The following is a 21821-nucleotide window of genomic DNA, read 5'->3' on the forward strand; positions in this document are numbered from 1 at the left end:
ATGATAAAAATCAATAAATGTGATGTGAGATCATCATCGGTGCAGGCAGCTTTTTGGGCCAAGCGGAAAGGGTGTTGAGCAACTCGATCGTGTCAGGTGGTGTGGAGTGAAGTATTCTGGTTGGTTGAATGTTTGTCAAGCTTGAAGAGGTACAAGTTATAACAGGCAATACCACATTAGATTTGCCATTTGAAATATGGAATAAATTCCGAATAACATCAATTCCTTATTTCATTTCACAATTTTCTTTTGATGCATTATGGTTACTTCAAACATTTTTAGATACTAGTACTTTGGGAAATTGTTTTTATTACACGGATTACGATTAAAAACAAATCGGGTTTTGCAAGCTGAGCTTGATATCTCATTGTCAATTAAAACTTTTGAGGTATTTCTTTATTGTAAATCACTTGTAAAACCTTTTCTTCTAATTCAGCATGAAATGTAAAAAAACCCCGAAACTACGAGATATCGCAGTTGGGAAACAAAGAAAGGATGAAATAATGTCCAACACTTTGTTTGTTTATTATTCCACCTGCAACTATGCTTCCGCCGGTTGTTGCCTCCAGCAGCAGTGATAACTGGTGATTATTGATGGTAATTTTTCTTTTCGTTCACTTTCACCACATTACTCTCGGAGATCTTCTCCTGTCTAGAGGGGGATGTGCACTGCAATGACGTAAGAGGTCGTTCGTACGGATGTCATCATTGCGTCTTTCTGCAAGGTTAAACCCATGAGGGCATACGGGGAGACAACGATAATAAAGATTAATGATAAAGTTTGCTGTGAAGGGTGCAGTTACACCATTTCTTCTCGCACTTTGAATGGTGAAGAGTCCGGTAGATAAACACCCAAATTCGTCAAGCGAGTTGCTCTGTTGCATTTCCATTACTTTGAATCGAAAGCTGACACACCGATATCATAGTGTTCTTTTAGTTAAATGTTAGTATTGGTTCAGGTATGGCAACTCTGCAATAAATGGTATTGAATCATCTTTTGGGAGAGCAGATGCATAACTTGAGCAGTGTAATGAATGTAGAGAACAATCTCAACATTTGTGTGGTACACCTGCATTAGGAGTGATGAAGTACGCCACAAACGATAAGGTTCTTAATCGAACAATGTTTCGAGTGATGCTATGGCCCTTTTGGTGTTCAACAAACATGTTCTTGTTTACGTAAATGTTGCTCATTACAACAATCAGGCTTTCTTGTGCTTTTTGTTGGTGTTCTATTACGCTCAATATCTATCGAACGAGATGCCGAATCGAAGACAGTTCATTAAAGAACCGGAACGCATTTGTTGGCGGAAAGACTGAGGAAGGCATTTGGATCATCGAGGTGCTACTCTCGACGCCGTAACTTGTTTTACTTTAATCGTAATCGGGAAGATACGGACGGATACTTCATTTATCAAAACCGGTCATTTGTCAACGGGTCGTTAAGCGTTAGCATGGTTTGCAATCGATGATAGTGATAGTAACGCTGATCCAGTTTCAGCTTCTGTCTAATGATCCGTAATAAACTTGTTTGACAGGATCAACAGCGTGAGCTGATTAATAGCACATTAAAGCTTGATGTGCGGGGGGGAAAAGTTTTGCCATAATATCTTCCACGGAAAAGAAATCAACCAGTGCTGCAGATAAGTTGATTCAGGTTTGAAAACGTTATCAGCTTTAAGGAAGTGTTAGAGACCCTAACTCGTTTCGAGAACCACTCAGAGTCAAACATCATGCTGACGTCCATTTGCTTGCTGACTGGGCGAAGCTGTTTAAAATTATGCTGATGTAATGCCGAATCGAGAAACAAAGTTTGCAGACATCATCACCTGGGTGCAATGTGCTCCTGAGCATTCGTAAAATATCACTGCAATCTTATGGTCTGCAAGATTCTAATGGAGCCAATCGGTGTGGGGAGTGAGAAGGAACTCAAGATCAAGAAGGTGCCGTTGATACTACTTTAAAAACATTTTTCTAAGCGGTATTTGCTACGAGATGACTCTTCGTTTCGATCTCATGAACAGGATATGGGATACATTCTCAACGACAAGGTGGTCTAAAACCTGGTACTTGCTGGGGGAAATAGAAACACCTTGGTAATAAATAATACAGTGGTTTAGTTATGTAATCGTTTTGGATCACATTCCACCGAGTGTACACCTTGTTTCGTGTTGGAGTGCTTCTCTAAATCATGTTTAGATTCTTCTCAGAGTTGTTTGTAAACCATCTCAAAGCTAATCCCTCCAAATGTCTAGACTTGTAGAGAAAACCGGCACAAAATTGAATGTGAAATGTAAGGAATCATACTTGAATGCTCACACTCGGGTCGGGGGCAAACGATAAGACACTAGACCAACGCCGATCTGCCGATGGTCGACGGTTTAAGGAGGGGAAACGGCACCTCGAAGCAGCAGTGATTCTCGTAATTTCAATTTTCAATTCGTTCTCGTTACCCTTCAGACCGGTCAGCTACCTTCAGCAAGCCTTCTTTCCGGTCCAGTGCACGTTTCACATCCACCGACATTCTCGCCCCCGAAAAGAGCACCGGTTCCAGTCATTTTCAGCCCTGTCAGAGTCACGCTCTCGCATAATGCACGGTGGGTTTTGTTAGGAGCCCGTGCCGGTTGTCGATTACCGCGTCGCTCTATCGGTCTATCGCTTCAGTAAAGCTTGCTCGGTCATCAGTAAGGAATTGCGTTGTAATGTATCGTTCCCGTTTGCATCACACGACCGGCACACGATTGCCGACAGCAGTTTCGTTTCTGACCGTGCCTATTTGTTTCGAGCGGCGCGTGATTTCAGGGCGTTCTGGCTATAAAATTCAAATTCGAAATAATTTGCACGCATATAAATTTCATGATCTCTTGCTAGTACTGCTGGAAACGCACATGGGGCTCGTCTAGCAACGTGTTCGCAGCGAAAAAGCATCCGGTCTTTGGCAAGTGATGAGATTTAGATGATTTGGAGAAGCGAAAAAAATAGCGTTAAGAAGCAAACTCAATGTATTTTAGCTTACGCTTCACCCGCAGATGTGTCTTTGTTGTTGAGCGTAGAACTTCCACCCCGAAATGGCTATGCTCCATCATCGCAAAAATTCTCAACGCCCGGGAAAAAGGGGAAGAAGGTACACATTAGCCCCCGCGGGTATCTTTTGTCAGAATCATCTAATTTGCGTCTCACGTGCCAATGATTGAAATTTGCCCATCGGCAAAAATACGTAGCCACGCGCAGCAAACGAACATCATAACAAGCATAATTGTTTCCATAGTTTAAGCTGTGGAAGTCTCCCCGACCACGGTGTGTGTGTGTGTGGGTGGCGGCTGTTGAAAGAACGCAGGGACACTACTGATTTCTTCCTCCGTGGTAGACGATAGTCGTCCCGCAAAAACACCCTCCGTGGCCGGGTATCTTCTTTGGCAGTGTGGCCCGAATTCGACAAGCTTTTCAGTGCGGCTTATGGCCAAATATGGCAATCATCATCATACAACCGTGTTCGAACCGTATCGAAGTCAAAGTTTTTCGCCTTAGGTTGGTATGTTTCCCCTTCGTGGCAAGACACAGCGGCAAAGGTTGCGATAAAGTTGTGCTTTTGAAACACTTTAATTATTGTGTTCTAGGCGCCGGGATAGGGAACTTTTGGTAGTGATGATTTTTTGTTGTTGTGACGATAGTTTTAAGAACCCACCAACAAACACGTGGATGCTATTGGGATAGAAAGTATTTAATATTTTAATGAGACCATAACCAGGGAAGCTCTCTCACAAAGTACAGAAGTGGGCTATATTAGTAGGCAATGTTGGTTAATGACTAATTTATGCCAGACATCTGATGTCTCAAGAACAGATAAGTGTTTTATCTCTCTAAACACCAAAAAAAAAAATTATATCTGCAACAATACAACAACGAGTAAATTAATGTTTTTTTAATGTTAAATAAGTCTAATTCATGTTTCTTTCGGGCGCCCCAAAAAGCCCCAATGAAATCCATTAATAACGTTAAGCTTTCTTACCTTCACGGTAATACGTAATATTTATGCTCAGTAGCTTTTTTCCCTCCTTTCTAATTGATCCTGAGTGCTTCGTCCTTTATCATACGCTTTACCCCTTTAATTTGATTGCCAAACTTTCTTTAAGTCTTCAAACTTCACAAACAGGCTTTTCGTACTGCATTTATCTTATCCTTTCTTCGTCGGCTTTCCGAGCACCGAATGCCTGGAACTCCTCTCTATCCTTCATCATCATTTATCATGGACTATTTCTTCAAGGAGATAAAATGATTCGGCGAAAAGAAAACAGCAGTCTCTTAATAAGATTTTTTTTTGGAACCATTATAAAAATCGTGTTCATAACTCATCTTGATATATTTTTTTAATATTCATTTTTGATCATTTGTGGTCCTCTTAGTCTTCATTGACCAGTGCAAAAGATCATCCAACTACTTTCATCTTCATCATCATCATCATCAACAAGCTATTGGGGATGTAGTCATCCGGTGCCATAAACGGTGATGGATGGTAGCGGTTTATAGCAAGTAAGCTCAAGGTCCTGAGTGACGTGCTGGACGTTACGTCTATAATAGTGCATGATGCAGGTGTACGTGGACGAAGCGTACACCTTATGTAAGCAGCTAGTAAAACTTCTAAATTTTCCTCTATTTTTCGGATCCATACTTTCCAACCCCATTCGCCCACGGGATTGTGGTTGTTTGCTGTGCCGTGCCTTCCTCTTTCGCTTCCGGCTACAACCCTTTGCGGGCCATTTGAAACAAACCTCATCCCGCTCCCTCCCTCTCCTTACAATCCCGTACACGGTGTGTGTGTTTGTGTGCTGTGTGGCCGAAATCACCCCAGGTGCGTGGAACGTAAAGAGCTTAATCTGAAGCATGATCCTCTCTGGTGCCTGCAGAAGACTACCACCGAACCACACTGGATGGGTTGTTGCAAGGAAGACTTTTGCAATCTGGAGATCGTGTTTAGCTACCTGACGCCAGGTGAGCATGGGCAGAAGGTTTCCGTACTTTCTTTCTCTCTGTAACACTCTATCGACTCTGGGACAGGTTGTCCTGTCGCGGAGTTCCCTTTTTAAGGCGTTATAATCGGTGGAAATACGGGACTGTTGTACTTCTACTGCTGGTTACGGATAACAGCCTACCAAACGTTCCTCTGTGTGTCTCTATTATCTGTCTCTCAGTGTGGTTTTTGTTTGCAAGTACAACACATCATCAGGGTTTTTGGGTTTGGTGATCGTCCTGTCAACCATATGCTATAAGCTGCAAGATTTTTGGGGACTCTTTGTTGTTGTTATTGTTGTTGGTTCAAGTCATCATCCGCATCCTGGTGTAACGTTCAACTACTTAACTGTCAAAAAAAACCATATTCCAGGTATTTAATCTTATCATTCAGTTCTATTATTTGTGTACTCGTTGTTATTTGCATTTCTACTTGAAATAGATAAGTATGTGTGTATGTGTGTGTATGTCTCTGCGTGTATGTGTTGTGCGTGAGCGTCATTTATTCATATTCGAGGGTTGGATTCATTAAAGCTATTCTTGCTCCTTAATCACACTCCAACGTCTGTGGCGTATGGCGTCACCATAACTACTTTACCTTTCCCCATAGCCAGCCATTCCAAGAATAAGTACGTCAAAAGAAGCGAAAAGGCTCGGAATGAGATCCATCCATTTCCATCGGTGATAAACCTTCATAGATGTGTCCCAGTGTGGCCGCCAGCTGGGCACCACCATCCTGTGGGAAATCAATTCCACGGAATTTCTGCCCAAACAACTTACAAACAATGCGCTATAAATCCATAACCGTCAACCGTACCGGTCGCCTTCATCAACTAGATAAATATCGTTGGTTAACTTGCGTCATGCTACTGGTCGGTGGTGGTGACACCGTTCGTTGTCTCCACTGCCCCATGTTTCGAGCGTGGCTTTGTAGGAGGACTATCGAAGGGCTTCAAAACGGCAATAGACATCGGTTGCTATTTTGCCAAGGTTCATATTTGCGTGCGGCTTCGACTTCGTGTCCTTCCAGGAATCGAAACACAATGGTTATAGTGGCGTTACGGATGTTGGCGTTTAGTGGCCACATTGGGATATCCGGATCGCGGTGGCCTTTATCGGTCGCTGACGCTTTTTTACTAGCAAAACGTTCATTATATGCTTTGTTTCGTACGATCCGGTGGATTGTATGGAAGTGATAGAAACATTTTATGGGAAATCTTGCAAAATTTAAATTGATTGATTTGTCTGCACAAGCAAAAGTGCCAGTTAAAAATAATCGTACACATATAATCTGATCATTTTTGGATTTGTTTCCATCATTCACATTCCCAGAGTCATGTGCATGGTTTTGATTGCATGTAACACGAAATGTTCGATGTACAAATATTGTTATTTACCTTGCATCCTTTACCCTTGTCAGTGAGGGCGGTTGTAAGTAGAGTGACCTGACCGCATACAATATTTTATCGAGTTTATGAGCTTGCCGAAAATCTGCTTCCCCTCCATTCTCGCTGTGGAAGGTTGTTGATTTTCGTACTTGTTTGTTGTGGTCGTTTTATTCGAAATCCGTGTTTGTTATTTATCGATACATTTGGGGCTACACGGGAAAGTAATCATTTATCTGAAGGTTCTTCTTTGCGATGGTAAAGGATATTTGGCTGGCTTGGAGGAAACAACACGACGCCGTGGTAAATAATGGCACCCGACTGCGGCGGTACGAACCACCGGGTTTTGTCCGGGCAAACTAATGGGTTTGTCGTGAATAGTTTTGTTCGGGTGTCGCTCGGGAATACGAACTAAGCATATTTGCAAATTAACGACCATTTCATTTCAAACGGGGGAAGGAAAAAAATAATTTCCACACAACTTATGGTGGCCATTGGTTTGTGGGTGCGTTTTGGTTTTTATTTCTTCTTCAATCGTTTAACAATCATCTCACGGGTGAATAAGTGAAACACAATCGTAATCATACTACGGTCGTTATTTGTTTGTTAACATTTTGGTTCGGTTTGGACACACAAGTTACAATAATTAAATGCGTAAAACAATAACACATTTTCTGTCAGCGATTTGTAACAAGCAAAACATTTTATTGCATACCTTGCAGGCGCATTACAGATCCTTTCGTACGAATAAGTGCTTATTACTGTGGTTTTGACTTCAGCCATTGATTTGTTTTTTATTTTTTTCTGTTCTGTAGTGGAAGATTAGTGTGCTTGCGTTTATGGTGCGTGTTTTGTTTCTTTCGATCGTTGCTTTCCTCAATCGGAACCCATTTGTGGCTGGATTGGAGCAGTTTAGCATAAAACGAGCTTTCGGAAAACTTACTCCATAATCGTTAAGCTAAACGCGATTCTTCGAAAAAGAAAAATGTCACACGCAGTATACTTGTGTGTGTGTGTGCGCACATGCTTGTATGTGCGTAGCTTTGGGAGCATTTAGATACTTCTTTTTATTTTGAGTGTCGATTCGGCAATTCGGTACATTTCTTAATCTAACTTCCCTAACAAAATAAAAAGAACACAAATGTGAGGTGTGTCGAGAGAGTGCTATTAATGATGCCTATTTACTGTAAGTAACGTCCACCACTGTAGTCGCTTTTTTCTGGGTTGTGGACCCCCCCGAAATTAGTAGTTGTTTTTGGTATCATTCGGTACCGAAGCAGTGTTTCACACTTGGGACATATTTATGAAGTTTCCCGGTGTTAGTGTATGTCGCTCGATGGTGGCATATTTTAATGTTGATGTAAGCATGTTTTAAGCGGTCTCTTTCTTCCCAGACGGACCACTATCAAATGGTAGACGCTTGCTGCAATTGGAAATCGTTACCGGTTATGGGTAACTGAGTTCTGAATCACATTTAGCAAGGGGAGCCGTAGAGGAAGTACGTTGAATAATCATTGTGGAGCATTATGTAAGATTTCTTCCACCTTGAAGTGGAGTTGGAAAGTTCGTTGGGCATCTTTTGCCACACGTCTAAGAACTTTAGTGCGGTGGTTCAAGTGTAGCAAGTGTTTATACTCTGGTGGCTCAACGAGTGTCATGTTGCTGTTAGTGTATCATTTATCTTACTTTCTTCGGATACAACAAATCGAGGAAAGCGAAAGAAGTGCTTTGTGCACATACACCAAACCAAAAGCCCAGGTCGTGGTAAGCCCCCCAGTAGACATCAATCACAAGTCATCCGGTAGGAACAAACATACTGACATATGGACTTCCTACTCGTTTCGTGCTCTACTTGCTTCTGGGTGTTTGAGGTGGCTTTTATTTTCTTTGCCATTTTGTCTCTGCCGAGAGGAGATTGTTTCTTGTGGAATTGCGAAAATTATATGCTGTGAGCAGATTTGGCTCTTAAGCTCCAAGGTTCTCAAGCATCTCAACCGAATCTGATGATGATTAATAGAAGTGCGTATATGTTTATTTTGGCTCATCTAAGACGGTGCATTTGGATAGCAATATTGCAAATACTTTTGTAGTAATGAATAAATATATTTTACCACAGGACAAAAAGAAACTGCAAATTAAAGTTGATGAAATCGAATACATCACTTTTGGATGGGAAAAATCTATCCACACATAAAAGCTTGAAATGATAAAAAATATAACCAAAAAAAAATCTTTTTCTTAACGCATCACGCCCAATTCGTACTTATCCTTTTTGGAACAGAAACACAATCGTCCATAGATGGTTTTCAAAAAGATAACAAAAAAAAAAACGAAAACTAAGCAAATGCCGAAAACACTAACACTAAAATCGAACAAAGCCGAAAAGGGCAAACTAATTCTGACCTCTGCTCGAATATGCTAATGAGGCTTACGAAACTAATAGTCTGCTCACAAGCAAAGCACTTCATTTCCTTTCCATAAAGTCCTCCCCTTCTGTCGTCGCCGTCGTCGTTGGGCTTCAGACGAGCCCGGGCGATGAAGAATTTTCCCTTCTTTGAGATGGCAAAAAAAAGAAGCATCAACTCGATGAAATCTCAGACGGCCATAAAGCTTACATCTTCATTCGAGCGGGGTAATTGGCTGGGGACGGAACGACGGTGGGGACGGGTGTTTGAGTGCGTGCTGGGCGAATGCTTTTTTCCTTCTCGCCATTGAATGTTGCGTTACCAAAAAAAAAAATGAGTGAATTCGGCAGGAAGCGGGCTAATAATGTTGTTGATGAAACAATGCGGTACTGTAGTGGGATTCTTCTTTGTAAGATAGTTCTTATCTTATTTGAATTTCCTTTGTTAACTATTCTCTGTATTTTCCACTCAGTTTACTTTCTTTTTGATGTTGCATTATTACTGTATAATTTCATTTACGTACAATTCTTATAGCTCTTTAAAGTTGTTTTTTTTTCATTTTAATAATTGTGTGTAGTTTCTTCGTTTTTAAAGTTTGCAAGGAACTTAAAAGCAAAATGCTTTTGAAACGCTTCCATTTGTTTTGTTTCTTATCCTTTATAAAATTTTTTGCTTTTGTACTGTTTCAAAATGTTTAGCTTTTGTTACATGTCCCTTCGTGTTTCTTCTTATTATTTGTACTTTTCTTGGAATTTCTGTTTTTTGTTCTTTTTTGCTTAAATTTTTGTTTGTATATTTCTTTTCTTTAAACGTTTATTTCTTCCACATTGTATGAAAACCATCCTGAACTTTTGCTATAATCTTGCTTAACAGATTTTTTTTCGCGCTGTTCCGGGACTGGGTTATTTACGCCATTTTGGATCGGTTTGTTTACACGGGCGTTTCGCATAGCGAAAACGGTTCGAAAATATATGAGTAGGAAAAATGTTCCTTCATAACAGCGCACTCTAGTGCGCTTTCCACAGAAAACCTTATGTTGTTTATGCACGCTTCGTTTTATTAGTTTATATGTGGGTTGCCTTTTTTTTACTTCCTTTTCTGCTATTGCTTTCTTTACTTTCTTTACTTTTTTTTGTTGTTGTTGCTCCAAAAACGGTACGATGATGTTAACTTTCCGGGTTTTCCTATGCCATGCCATGCATGGGTTATAAAAATAAGATGCTGAATAAATATTAAACCCACCACTCCGAACACTTGCGAACGTAGGCAGGGGTGTGAGGTGAAGGGAAGGGTTTCGACATTTTTCCAAGCCATGGCCAGATAATCGTTCTTCAGCGTTGCTCACGCGTCAGAACGATTTTTCTCAAACCTCACGGCTGGAAGCTTTCCACTGTTCCATCTCATGGGTGATAGTTTTGGGGGCAAGACTTACACTATCCTCGTACAGAGCGTACCGCACAGTGTCGTTTTTTCCTTTTTTCCATAAAACTACATGCTCTTCACAACGACTTCCTTTAACCCTTCGGGGTGACAAGATGAAGATTTTGTGAAAATATTAGCATTTATTTTTTTGCACGGTGCCATAATATTGTTTTATTTTTTAAAAAGCATTCGTACGTTTTAGGGTTGGGAAAAATATTTCTATAAATATGTTGAAATATTGAACGTACTGTTTAAATAATTTATTTCGCATGTGAACATCACGGTACGACTATTATCACATCCACTACGCCCAACCGTTACGCACTGTGTTTTCTATTTTGCGGACAAACTTTATTGTTTGTGCTTTCCCGAGTGCGCACAAAACACTCATTCCTGGTTCCTCACTGTAGGAAATTTTCACCCGCATTTCCTTGTAGCTGTTTGCATTCTTCTTTTTCTTCTATTTCCATTTTTCCACCCACATAACAACAGGGAAAGGTTTTTTGGGGGTTGGGGGTGTTTTTGTGTGTGTATGAATCACCTACCTCCTACCTCGCCCCAACCGCGCCATATTTGCTACCCGTCGTCAAATTTGTTTTCTTATACCCACATATACGGCTTCAACTGGTGCATTGGACTTCTGGTAGAAGCACGTTGAAAATGCGTCCTACAGAATGTGAATACAATTTTCCATTCCACAAGCCCATCCATTATCTACTTTAACTTTATTCTTTTTTTTCTCAACCCTTATTTTTTACACTAAAATGGCTTGTTCTTCAGAACCAGTGCTTCTTACTTTTGTCTGCCCATTGTGAAGAATTACTTACACTTGCTATTATCGGCTTATGTATGTTTTTAATCTATTTTCGAAACTATTGCTTCCCTGAGCGCATCTAATATGGCAGTATGCGCGCTTGCTGTACGCTTCTAAATGGGTTCCACTTGCATGATGGAAACAGGAATAAAAAAGAAAGTGCAAATGTATATGTGTGATTGCATGTGTGTATGTTCATGTTCGTGTGCGTGTGCGTGTGTGTGTGTCACTAACTGTTGGGTGTATAATTTCGGTGATGGTGGTTATAGTCGTCTCGGTGTCACTCGGTCGTTGTCCGTCGTAAAAACACGTGAATAATACTAATCCGCTTGTTTTGCCCTGTATCTCTCCTACACCGAGACCTCGCCCGTTCGTGCCACGGTTACGAGGGTGTGGGGTTTAGTTTTTATTTTAACGCTTCACTAACTTCGAATAGGATTTGCACAACTTTTTCGCCTGTCGTCTGTGCCTTTGCTCTATTGGCCAACTGTACGTATTATACGCTTCTTCTAACTGGACTGCTGGGCGATAATCTGCTTGTGCTGGTGTAGCTTTATGTTAGTTAGTTTATGTACCTGTGTGTGTGTGGGATTTTTTTTTGTAAAACTTGTATCTTCTGGGATCGGTATTCGCAAGGGTGCTCAGCAAGGGTGTTCATAATTTTACTAGCGCCATCAAATGAGGTTAGCAAAATTATGTGAAACAATTTACGCCCATTCGTATTATCCCAGCAAAAAAATTGCAAACCAAATGACAAAAATAAAAATACAAGTTTTAGTTATTCCTACTATAAAGAAAGGCCACCCATGGCCCGATAAAATTAAATGTTTTTTTCTACTGCCGTTTTTTTTGATTTTTTGTTTTATTTTCCCTCATCCTTTTTCCCTCCCCGGATATGAATAGTTATGATTTTATCCTTTCCACGCACTGGTTTGCAATGTTTTCTAATAAAACTTTTCCCATTTCCGATGCTGTGTTGTACACCGTCTCTCAACCCGGGCTCTTCAAACGATTGTGCCCCCCGTCTATTGATTGCGGCATTGAACAAACGCGTGTGTGTGTTGTAAAACAGCCCAAGAGGACGAAAAGTTGTCGCTTTCGGTATTCATCATACTGACAGCGACGATAATCGTGCTGTTGGCCGTGTTTGTTACTTTCTTGATTTTCTACGGACGCCGCAAGCGCAACAGTGGCGCACGGCAAATACTGCCGGAAGATTCGGTGTGTGGTGCAAGCTACCCGATCCTTAACGGGCACACCACCATACAGGATTTCATTGAGATGACCACATCCGGCTCGGGTTCTGGTATGTAACTGGTGTGCAAGGGGAGAGGGTTTTGCAAGAAAAAAAGGTTTGCTTAACGATGTTCTCTTTCTTTTCTTTATTGTAGCGGGACTTCCATTGCTAGTTCAGCGTTCAATCGCTCGCCAGATACAGCTGGTTGAGGTGATCGGCAAGGGACGCTTCGGGGAAGTGTGGCGCGGTAGATGGCGGGGCGAGAATGTAGCTGTGAAGATATTCTCCAGCCGTGAGGAATGTTCCTGGTTCCGGGAAGCGGAAATCTATCAGACGATTATGTTACGCCATGAGAATATTCTTGGCTTTATCGCGGCTGACAACAAAGGTACGATCGTGGAACGAGTGCTAGTTGATAAAAAAAGGACTGACGGGAATAATATTTCTGTTTGCATCATTTTTTTTCAGATAATGGCACATGGACACAGCTCTGGCTGGTTACGGATTATCACGAGAACGGTTCACTGTTCGATTTTCTCACCGCACGCTGCGTCGATCCGGACACCATGCTGGAGATGGCGTACTCGATAGCGACCGGACTGGCCCATCTGCATATGGATATTGTCGGCACGCGCGGTAAACCAGCGATCGCTCATCGTGATCTAAAGTCGAAGAACATTCTGGTCAAATCGAACTTTACCTGCTGCATCGGCGACCTTGGACTGGCGGTCCGTCACATTGTGGCCACGGACACGGTTGACATACCGTCGACGCATCGCGTCGGTACCAAGCGCTACATGGCACCGGAAGTGCTGGACGAAACGATCAATGTGTATCAGTTCGATTCGTTCAAGCGAGCGGACGTGTACGCCCTGGGGCTTGTGCTGTGGGAGATCGCCCGACGGTGTAACGTCGACGGTATCTACGACGAGTATCAGCTGCCTTTCTACGATGTGGTGCAACCAGATCCCACCATCGAAGAGATGCGAAAGGTGCGTTTTCATATTATATGCGTTTATTACTTATTTTTTTTATACAATAATTCCCTTCTCGATTACAGGTAGTCTGTGTCGATCAGCAACGTCCTAGCATACCCAGCCGATGGATTGCCTGCGAAACGCTGCACGCAATCTCGAAGGTGATGAAGGAATGCTGGTATCAGCATCCGGCCGCCCGTCTATCAGCCCTCAGGATCAAGAAAACGTTGGCGAATCTACGCTAAACGTTTACCCTATTCTACCGTACACGTGTGCAGGATGCCGCGAACGTCGCGTACAAACCGTCGTCGGCCAACGGCAGAAGAAAACACAAGTTTTTAAAACGTACTATTTAACATAAATACAGCAGCAAATGTGAAATGAATAGCGAAACGAATGATTAGAAGTTTCGCAAAAACGTGGGTGGAAAAACAAAACCAACTAGTGACAGAGTGAAAACAAACACAGCTAAGTAACTATAAAAAAACCCATTTTAAATCGTAAGCCCGTTTAGTTGAGTAAGTAATGTGAGTAGTAGTGGTATATGTTTCATATAGTGCATAAGGCAAACAAAGTAATGCTGATATGAGTGGGATAGGTATGTTTGTGCATAAATCCGCATGAAAACGATTAACGAATGTTCGGTACAGGGTGAACGAGTGTGATTGAAAGAATTACAAAACGAAACAGAGGCATATTGCCAATCTATATATACATGCATAAAAACACACACACACATGCAACTAGTGGCGAAGAATGCGAAAGCTGTAAGTGAATGTAAACCGCGTGCATTATTGTGGAAATACTTTTCTTTCTTGTGTATTGTCATCAAACTTTGTGTTGTGTAAAAGAAAACTATTAATTTTCCGTGTATAGTAAGTTGTGAAGGAAACTAAATCCTTCTTTTTTGCATCCTATTTGTATGATTATACAGCGTTGCTTGTATTAAACAAAAATGCATAACGATTTAATATAATGAACAAAGACTAGAAACATATCCACACTTTTTTTTAACAAAAACCGTCAACCTTCATAGCGTAGTGCAGGACAACACAGGCAACTAAATTTAAGGTTTATGCACCACAAAACGAAGTAAACGAACACAGAACAGGATAACAAGTTAACGAATCAAAGACCCATACATACACACAGAAAACACACGAATCGATAACGGCCAATTAAATGCAGCAACGGCTACAAGGAATATTGAACAAAACGAAGAAAAAACACTAAACTCAATACCTCCAGTTTTATTTAAAACAAATAATTGCATTAATCGAAAGATGAGAAAAAGTTCGGTGACAATTCGACGCCCCTGTTGGAAAGCCAAGGGAGAAAGCATCTCACGTGTTAGGAGCGAAAAGGTAGAATTCACCAAAAATATGAAGTAGCATTGGTAGGTTTATAGCATGCGTTAGAACATTTGAATTTACAACTACTTACAATATTCAGATGCGTTTTGTTTGTGCATACTAATATCGCGTACAAATCGGGTATGTGAATCCACCGAGTTTCAGTGAGCAAATCCTGCTCATGGAGAGTGTATCATCTAATGTTCTGTAGCGAGGATGCTTTTGTTTTGTGATTTGTCCGTACGTTGGCTTTTGTAATCAGTCCAAAAAAGAAGGGTTTTGTGTTTTGTATGTACATTTCGGAAGGCACGCAGCAGTATAAGTACTGGCATTAAAGTGAGATGACGTGGATCGTTTCCCTTGATAAAGATACCTGTTTGTAAAGAACGTTTAGATCTAGCTAGCGTTTAGATGGCAGATTGTGTCAGAGAGCGAAGCTATCGAAGGGTGTGTGTTTATGTGCAACGCGGGAAACCCCTTGCAAAGGCAGAGAATAAGGAAAGTTACAAAACTCTTACAAAAGTCTACAAATCTAAACAAAACCGGAACATTACCTGTATCGATTGCTTCCACAGAACATACATAAATACACACTCGAAAAGAAGAAGAAAAAATAAGAATAAACACAAAAGTGCACAATACAAAAGAAGGAAAAGGAGACAAGTTAAAAGAAAATCTAATAATGCAATATAGAAACACTCTAGAGTACTTTAGATGATGATGATGATGTAAAAAATGGAACAAATTATTAAAAAAAAAGGAAAACCATACCAGTGAGCAAACGAAGAAGAGATCTAAACTACTAAAAACGTACCACGTACCATAAGGTGTCCGACCGACACGGGAAACAAAATGAAATGTGCTCAGATGTGTCCGATAGGTTCAGGTTCATTGCCACACACAGTATGCCCTGTGTGTGGTGGTGTTAAACATAAACAGAAGTTCATAAAATGCAACATAATACTGCCGTTTTGCATAGCCACGCAAACATTAACTAACCAAAACAGAGAAGCACACAAAACACGTATGAGATTAACGAGGAATGCTACTGAAGGAGAACCCTGTAAAAGACAGATATGTGTGTTGTGAAGTAGTGAGGTGCAAAACACACCCTGCAACGTTGCAGTGCATTCTTCCCTATTCCGTTCAGGTAATTCAGTTCAAACGTAATAGATAAGTATATACGCGTTCTCGCCCCCTCCTCCCAAATCATGATGTTTTGGAAGCATCAGGCTCAACACTTTTCCGCCATCCAGCGATATAAAGGATATGACGAAGGATAGAGAGAAACGATAACGAAGATAAAACATTTTGCAAAGACAGCAAAGGTCCGCACCAGCGGTGTAGGAAACAGCGAGAGCATTATTGGCGAAAGGACGCTAGAACCGTGAACAATCAAACCGTTTGCCAAACATTCTTCCAGATCAACAACATGAACCCTCCCGATCCGCAATCCGACGCAATTCCTGCCACGCCACACAGGAGTTGTTTGAGTGTGTTTTGATTTGCATGTTTATCTCCGGAAGGCAGTCTCATATACAAACGCTATCGTTAACTAAAATGTTCCGAAGGAGTACTAAAAATAAGAACAGTACAAGACACAAACGCGTGTGCGCAAGATAATGTGGTGTGCTAACCAAAAAGGCGTTAGATTTTCCAGATTGGTTGAAAAGGAAGGTAGAAAAGGATACGCTACTCTATCGGTAGGAATGTGTGCGATCCCCCCGGGGGTACAGCATTTAATCGTTGAATATCGCCAGAAATAGAATACAGCTTTTGAAACAGCAGTTAAGTATATGGATGGAGTTGAGGATGGATACTACTGTTAATATTGGACGTATAGAAAAAGATAAGCGCGAAGGACAGGAATCGATCCTTTTTACTTCATAAGCTAGCCGGTACACACCTACACTCGTATGATTCCATAAACATTTAATTTTACGTTATAATTTTTGTTACAATTTTCTACCCCGTACACCACACGAACGTAATTCGGTTGTAGAAAAAAGGGTAATTGGATGCGTTACGCTTTCTAACCCTCTCAGACACACACACACACATACACCAAATATGTTCGCGATAGCTTCATTGTCCTTACTTGAAGTGCTTATCTATATTGAGCATGCCGAACGATCGTACATGTTTTGTCCGAAGGGAAAACTGGTCGGAAAGATGCACGTTTAAAGCTACCTCCAGATGTACGAAACAGGGGCGTACATTATAAAGGCTTTATACTTTACTCAACTTAAGTTTTCGTTGCATAACCTTTCAGGTGGTATACCCCTAATACAAAACTCCCTGATAAGTCACTTCGGAGAGTACCATTTGTTTTACAGTGTCTCTTTCACTATGAATATTGTTTAAGACTCTTTGTTTCGTTCGTTTTTTGTTTGTTCAGGAGTTAAATTATCGATTTGTGTATTACGCATTGATTGAAGCCTTACACCGATCGGTACAAAGCTGTAGTTCAAATAAATGTTGGTATGTGATAGCAATATTCAACTGTTGAACAACTAGATGAATGAACAGAGGAGATGAAAAGAAAAACACAAAATACAAAGAAAGCGATAATATATGTGAAGATCGCTGGCCAGGCTTTCCGCTGAAGGACAATCCACTGTACGAGCACGTGCGCAACACAAGTGGACAATGGGCTGAATATGTTACGAACAATGAACACATTCACACCTCACACTCAAGCACATAACCAACACAAATACAGAACCAACAAACAAACTAACCAAGCAATAGTATTAGGTGTGAAGCACACCATCCCATACCAATAGAGCAACCAGAACACTTCCACCACAGCATTACCATATTCTACAATATACAAACACCTACCACATACCAATAAGCACAACCGCCAATAGCCAAACACACACAGACACACACAACCGAAACAATAGTTTGAATGTTTATTTTGTTTTGTAGCAAGCAATTTTCGTTCCAAATGAAAGTGTGATCAATCAATTTTTATAGTTAAGTTAATTTTTTTCCTCTTTCACACACACATTTTGTAGTATTGTAAGATATTTTTCCGTTTTATCCGTTAATTAACTATGGTCAATCAATAGCGAAAGAGAGATAATCCTCTTCAGCCCCATTTACAGCTATAAGTATCCGTTTACACTGTACACTTAACCTTCTTAGTGTATTTTACATGTGTGTTTTTGTCCCCTTTCCTTTAGGGAATGCAGTTAATATTGTTAACAGGCAGTAAAATCCATCTTCACAAACAGAAGAAAGAGTGATTTTCTTGTAACATTTACAAGAATCTTACTGTGAGTACCTTTTTGAGTTGAATTCTGTAACGATGCTTAGTAGATTCTAATTTTCTTTACAATCTGAGAGTATTGTGTAATTTGTGAAAGATAACAAAGAGAGAGAGAGCGAAAGGGAGGAAAGTGCTGCGCAACACAAATAGACCTGATGTTCATTAACTGTTCTAAACGAGTGTGTGTGTAATAAAATGGGGATATAAAAGATGATTGAAGCAAATGAAACAAACGGAAAACACGGTTGGAGAGAAAACGTAATAAAAGAAATGAATTTTCATATTTGAGAAGGAAGAAACGAGCGAGAAAGAAGGATAAATACAAAAAAAAGTTAGTAGGAATTGATTTGGTACGCGACGAAACGCAAAAAGAACAAAAGCAAGACAGAGGGAAACATAATTCATGCAAATACAGTTTTTCCTTCTTGTCCCTTCCCTCCGTATCCCTTTCTCCCCAGAGCATCTAAACCACCCCGTGTTTAAATATGAACCACAACAACAACAAAAAAGTCTACAAACAAATCTAACTTAAACACAAAACAAGCAAGATACAAACAAAAGAGGAAGTAAAGATAATGCAACAAAAACCTACAAAACAAAAGGAGAAAGTGAAACGGAAGAGGAAAAGAGGAAGGAATGCAAAATGAAAGGAAATTATAGGAAACAAGTAAATGCAAACTCACACACACACACATGCATACAAAACAGAAAGCTACAAAAGTTGTTAAGAGAATAAGAGAAATTTTGAATGGTAAGAAAAAAAGGAAGAAATCAATACGCTCGAAACTATTTAACGTGTGGGGGTTGGGGAAGCTGTGCGAATATGCAAACATACATGTGAATGAGGTTAAACTACCTTTTTGCTTAAATAGAATTTGCTAAGAAGAAAATGCTGTTGATATCGTAAGAAGAAGGGGAAAGCTTGTAAGTGTTTAATGATTATCATTGGTGCGTTTGTAACACGAAGATTAATCTAGACGTACGAGGAAAGACGTGGTTATGGAAGGAACAGAAAGTGTATCCAGTTTGCTCAAATTATAATGGTCATTTGTGAAAAAAGAACCCTCTGCCCCCCAGTGAGATTAAGTTTTGCTTTCTTTTTTGTTTTATATTTTTGACATTCAATAGTAAAATCAATAGTCAATAGTAAAATATCTCTTATACAATACGCAGGATCATTTAATAGGTTTTTGGTTATTCGCCCCCAAATATACCGTGCGTCATATCTCGCCCACGTGTGCCATCAGTGTGCGTGTAATTGTCGCAGCACGGAAAACAAAAAAACCCCGCAAATAATGTAATGTTCATTCGCAAAGTTCAGTTTAGAGAAACCGAAGAATCTAGAAGTGAGGAAAACGAGTAGAAGGAAAGATGACGAACGATGGATAATTGTTCCCCGATTTTGGTTCACCACTTTGGGTAGTTTATCGCTAGTGTTTAGTGTGGTAGCGCAGTTTAAGCACTGCTGTATCTACTTCTTGTAAGAATGTCACTATAAGAAAGTAACATTAGTTTTGAATCCCCTAATCTATCGCTTAGCACGGTTGCGATGTTGCGTAATCATAATTAATTTAACGATACTATTGCAGAATTGATAAATAGTTGTGTTGTCATCCTTGGTTTGTTTTACGCAAGGAACAAAACAGCATACACACTTAGAGGGAGAGACGTTTTTTTAGGGCTAACTGTAGACTGTAGGGTATATGAACGTCGATTATAATTTTCTACCTCATTTATTTGATAATTAATGTACGTTCTTGGGTTTGTACGGGGTGGTGTCAAGAAGAGAAGAGATGGCTGCAACAATAATATTTTCATTCACTATTTCTTAAGCTTTTGGTGCTTATGAGCAACATACATAAACATACGAATACAAATTACCTTCATTCACATCTATAAGTATATTCATATCATTCATTGAGGAATAAGTTAATATGACTTTTTTTTGCCTAAAGAAAATGAATCAGTTTATTTCTCATCGTAAGCGCATCGCATTTGATAAGCTTACGGCACGGTTTGGAGAACAAATGAAATGCGAAAAAAAAGAAATCAAAATTGATGGATTTGGCTATGAATAATGGAAATGTTTGTCTAACAGCGAAGCACGTACAAAGTACGAAGAAACACATACACATACTGTGCTTATAATCTTAAACACAAACACTGTAAACGAAGTGATGAAATCAGCTAAAAACAAGGAGAACAAAAAACTCCAACTGAAAGATTGACTAAAAAGGTATAAACACAGGAGAAACAGGAAGAGAGTGAATAGGAAGCGAAGCTTTGGGTAAAAAGATGTCAAAAGTCTGCAAAAAAAAAACAAAACCGAAAGAAGAAAATAGCTGAAAGCAAAATTAGCATTTAGGTGAAACGGTTGATCAAAATCGTTAACATGAAGAATTCTTAAAGAATTTTGAGTGTGTAATGTGTGTTGTGTGAAAAGAGAATCATAGTTTGCTTTGCGAATGTTTGTGTTTTTTTGGGGTAAATATTATGGCACGAAACCGCCCATGCAGTAGGGCGACTTTAAGGGTTTGAAAATGGAACCACTAGTGTACAATCCCACTGATTTATAATTGGATAAAGCACACTGATTACGATAAAGCTGTTTAGCGAGCAGGCATTAACCGTGTGTTTGCCAACAAGCGCTTGAAGAGGAATGTTATTCTGCCTCTTCGTTTTCCGTTTTTATGTGGGGTAGAAACACTGTTCCGGTACTGCTTATTATGATTAGCTATCATTACGATTTAAATATTATAATTATGAAAGTTATTATTAACTCGTACACGGTATAATGATTGCATTACGCATTACACTCAACACACCTACACTACTGTGAACCCCAAACAATACTACTATATATTATTGTCATGATTATTCTTATTATATTATAATCCTATATTTAGGTATGAAAGATACAGAGACAAATGAAGAGAGAGAGAGAGAGAGAGGGGAAAGTAAGAGACAAAGAGAGAAAGCGATAACAAAGGAGTCGAGTAATTCTTGATAAAATGCAAATTTACACACTGGGCTGATACGCCAAGAACGCATGCAAAACGAACTTTTCTCTTATTAGTGTAAGTGAGAAACTGCAAAAAAAACATACAAAAAAAAACAAACAAACAAACATAAACATATAAAACGTATGTTTGACGGAGTAATACGGGAATATGAAAGGTGAAGAAGAATAAAAAACTGTACCGAGAAGTAAACAAACACTACTACACGAAGAGCGAAACAAAAGTTAAAATGGTCAAACCAACGTCAAGATGGCTTGCATGATGCCGTCATGCTTGTGTACTGGATGAATTAATTAACTCTATTGTTTAGTTTCTTTTATCCTCTCCCTTCACCAAAAGCAAAAACACACAGACAGAAGATAAAAATGCTTACAATAGAGCAAACAAACATGTAAAGAAACTAAGTAAGAGGTGTAAAACAGCACATTAGAAATACGGGCGCGGGAATGAGCGGTGAGAAAGAAAGAAAGATAAATATTATCATAGACTATAGCGTAAGAGAACCAGATAAATACATAAGTTAAAGAACGAAAAACAAAATGGGATAGGAAACAAAAACATTAAAATAAACAGTAACACACAAACACACACAACACACAAATGAAAGTAAACAAACAACACAAGTAAAAATAGTACCAACAACAACAAAAAAGGAACAGGCAACAAAGCAGTAGTGTGAAGGAAAATATTCTTACACACATACCGAAGCATGCAAAGAGTAATCCCAAGTGAAGGATAATGAATCATAATGATGAGGAATACACTTACACAACAGACACACACACAAGAATGAAAACCGTGATCGATTATTGTCTTTTTGTAACAAAAAATGATTAAAAAAATGTGGAACATCCAAAACCAGGATTGTATAATCAGTCAATTCATGCATTCGAAAACAATACTTTATCGTGTGCGGCTAATTACAT

The 21821-nt window shown here is 39.8% G+C and overlaps 1 protein-coding gene across 21 annotated transcripts in view; it reads left to right on the top strand.

Moving 5' to 3' along the window:
- Positions 1 to 21753, top strand: part of LOC125762887 (TGF-beta receptor type-1) — a 76305-nt gene extending 54552 nt beyond the window's left edge. For 20 of the 21 annotated variants that reach the window (XM_049425487.1, XM_049425489.1, XM_049425491.1 and 17 more), the window contains exons 6-9: positions 12105 to 12338; positions 12424 to 12657; positions 12738 to 13261; positions 13330 to 21753. In XM_049425487.1, the coding sequence (XP_049281444.1) occupies positions 12105 to 12338; positions 12424 to 12657; positions 12738 to 13261; positions 13330 to 13491 (1154 nt within the window). In that variant the 3' untranslated portion in view covers positions 13492 to 21753. Of the gene's footprint in view, positions 1 to 4848; positions 4989 to 12104; positions 12339 to 12423; positions 12658 to 12737; positions 13262 to 13329 lie in introns of all 21 variants that reach the window. The other variant, XM_049425504.1, reaches the window with a different exon arrangement.
- The last annotated feature ends 68 nt before the right edge of the window (positions 21754 to 21821 follow it).

This window comes from Anopheles funestus, chromosome 2RL, assembly GCF_943734845.2.
Source record: "Anopheles funestus chromosome 2RL, idAnoFuneDA-416_04, whole genome shotgun sequence".
Classification (NCBI taxonomy): Eukaryota; Metazoa; Arthropoda; class Insecta; order Diptera; family Culicidae; genus Anopheles; species Anopheles funestus.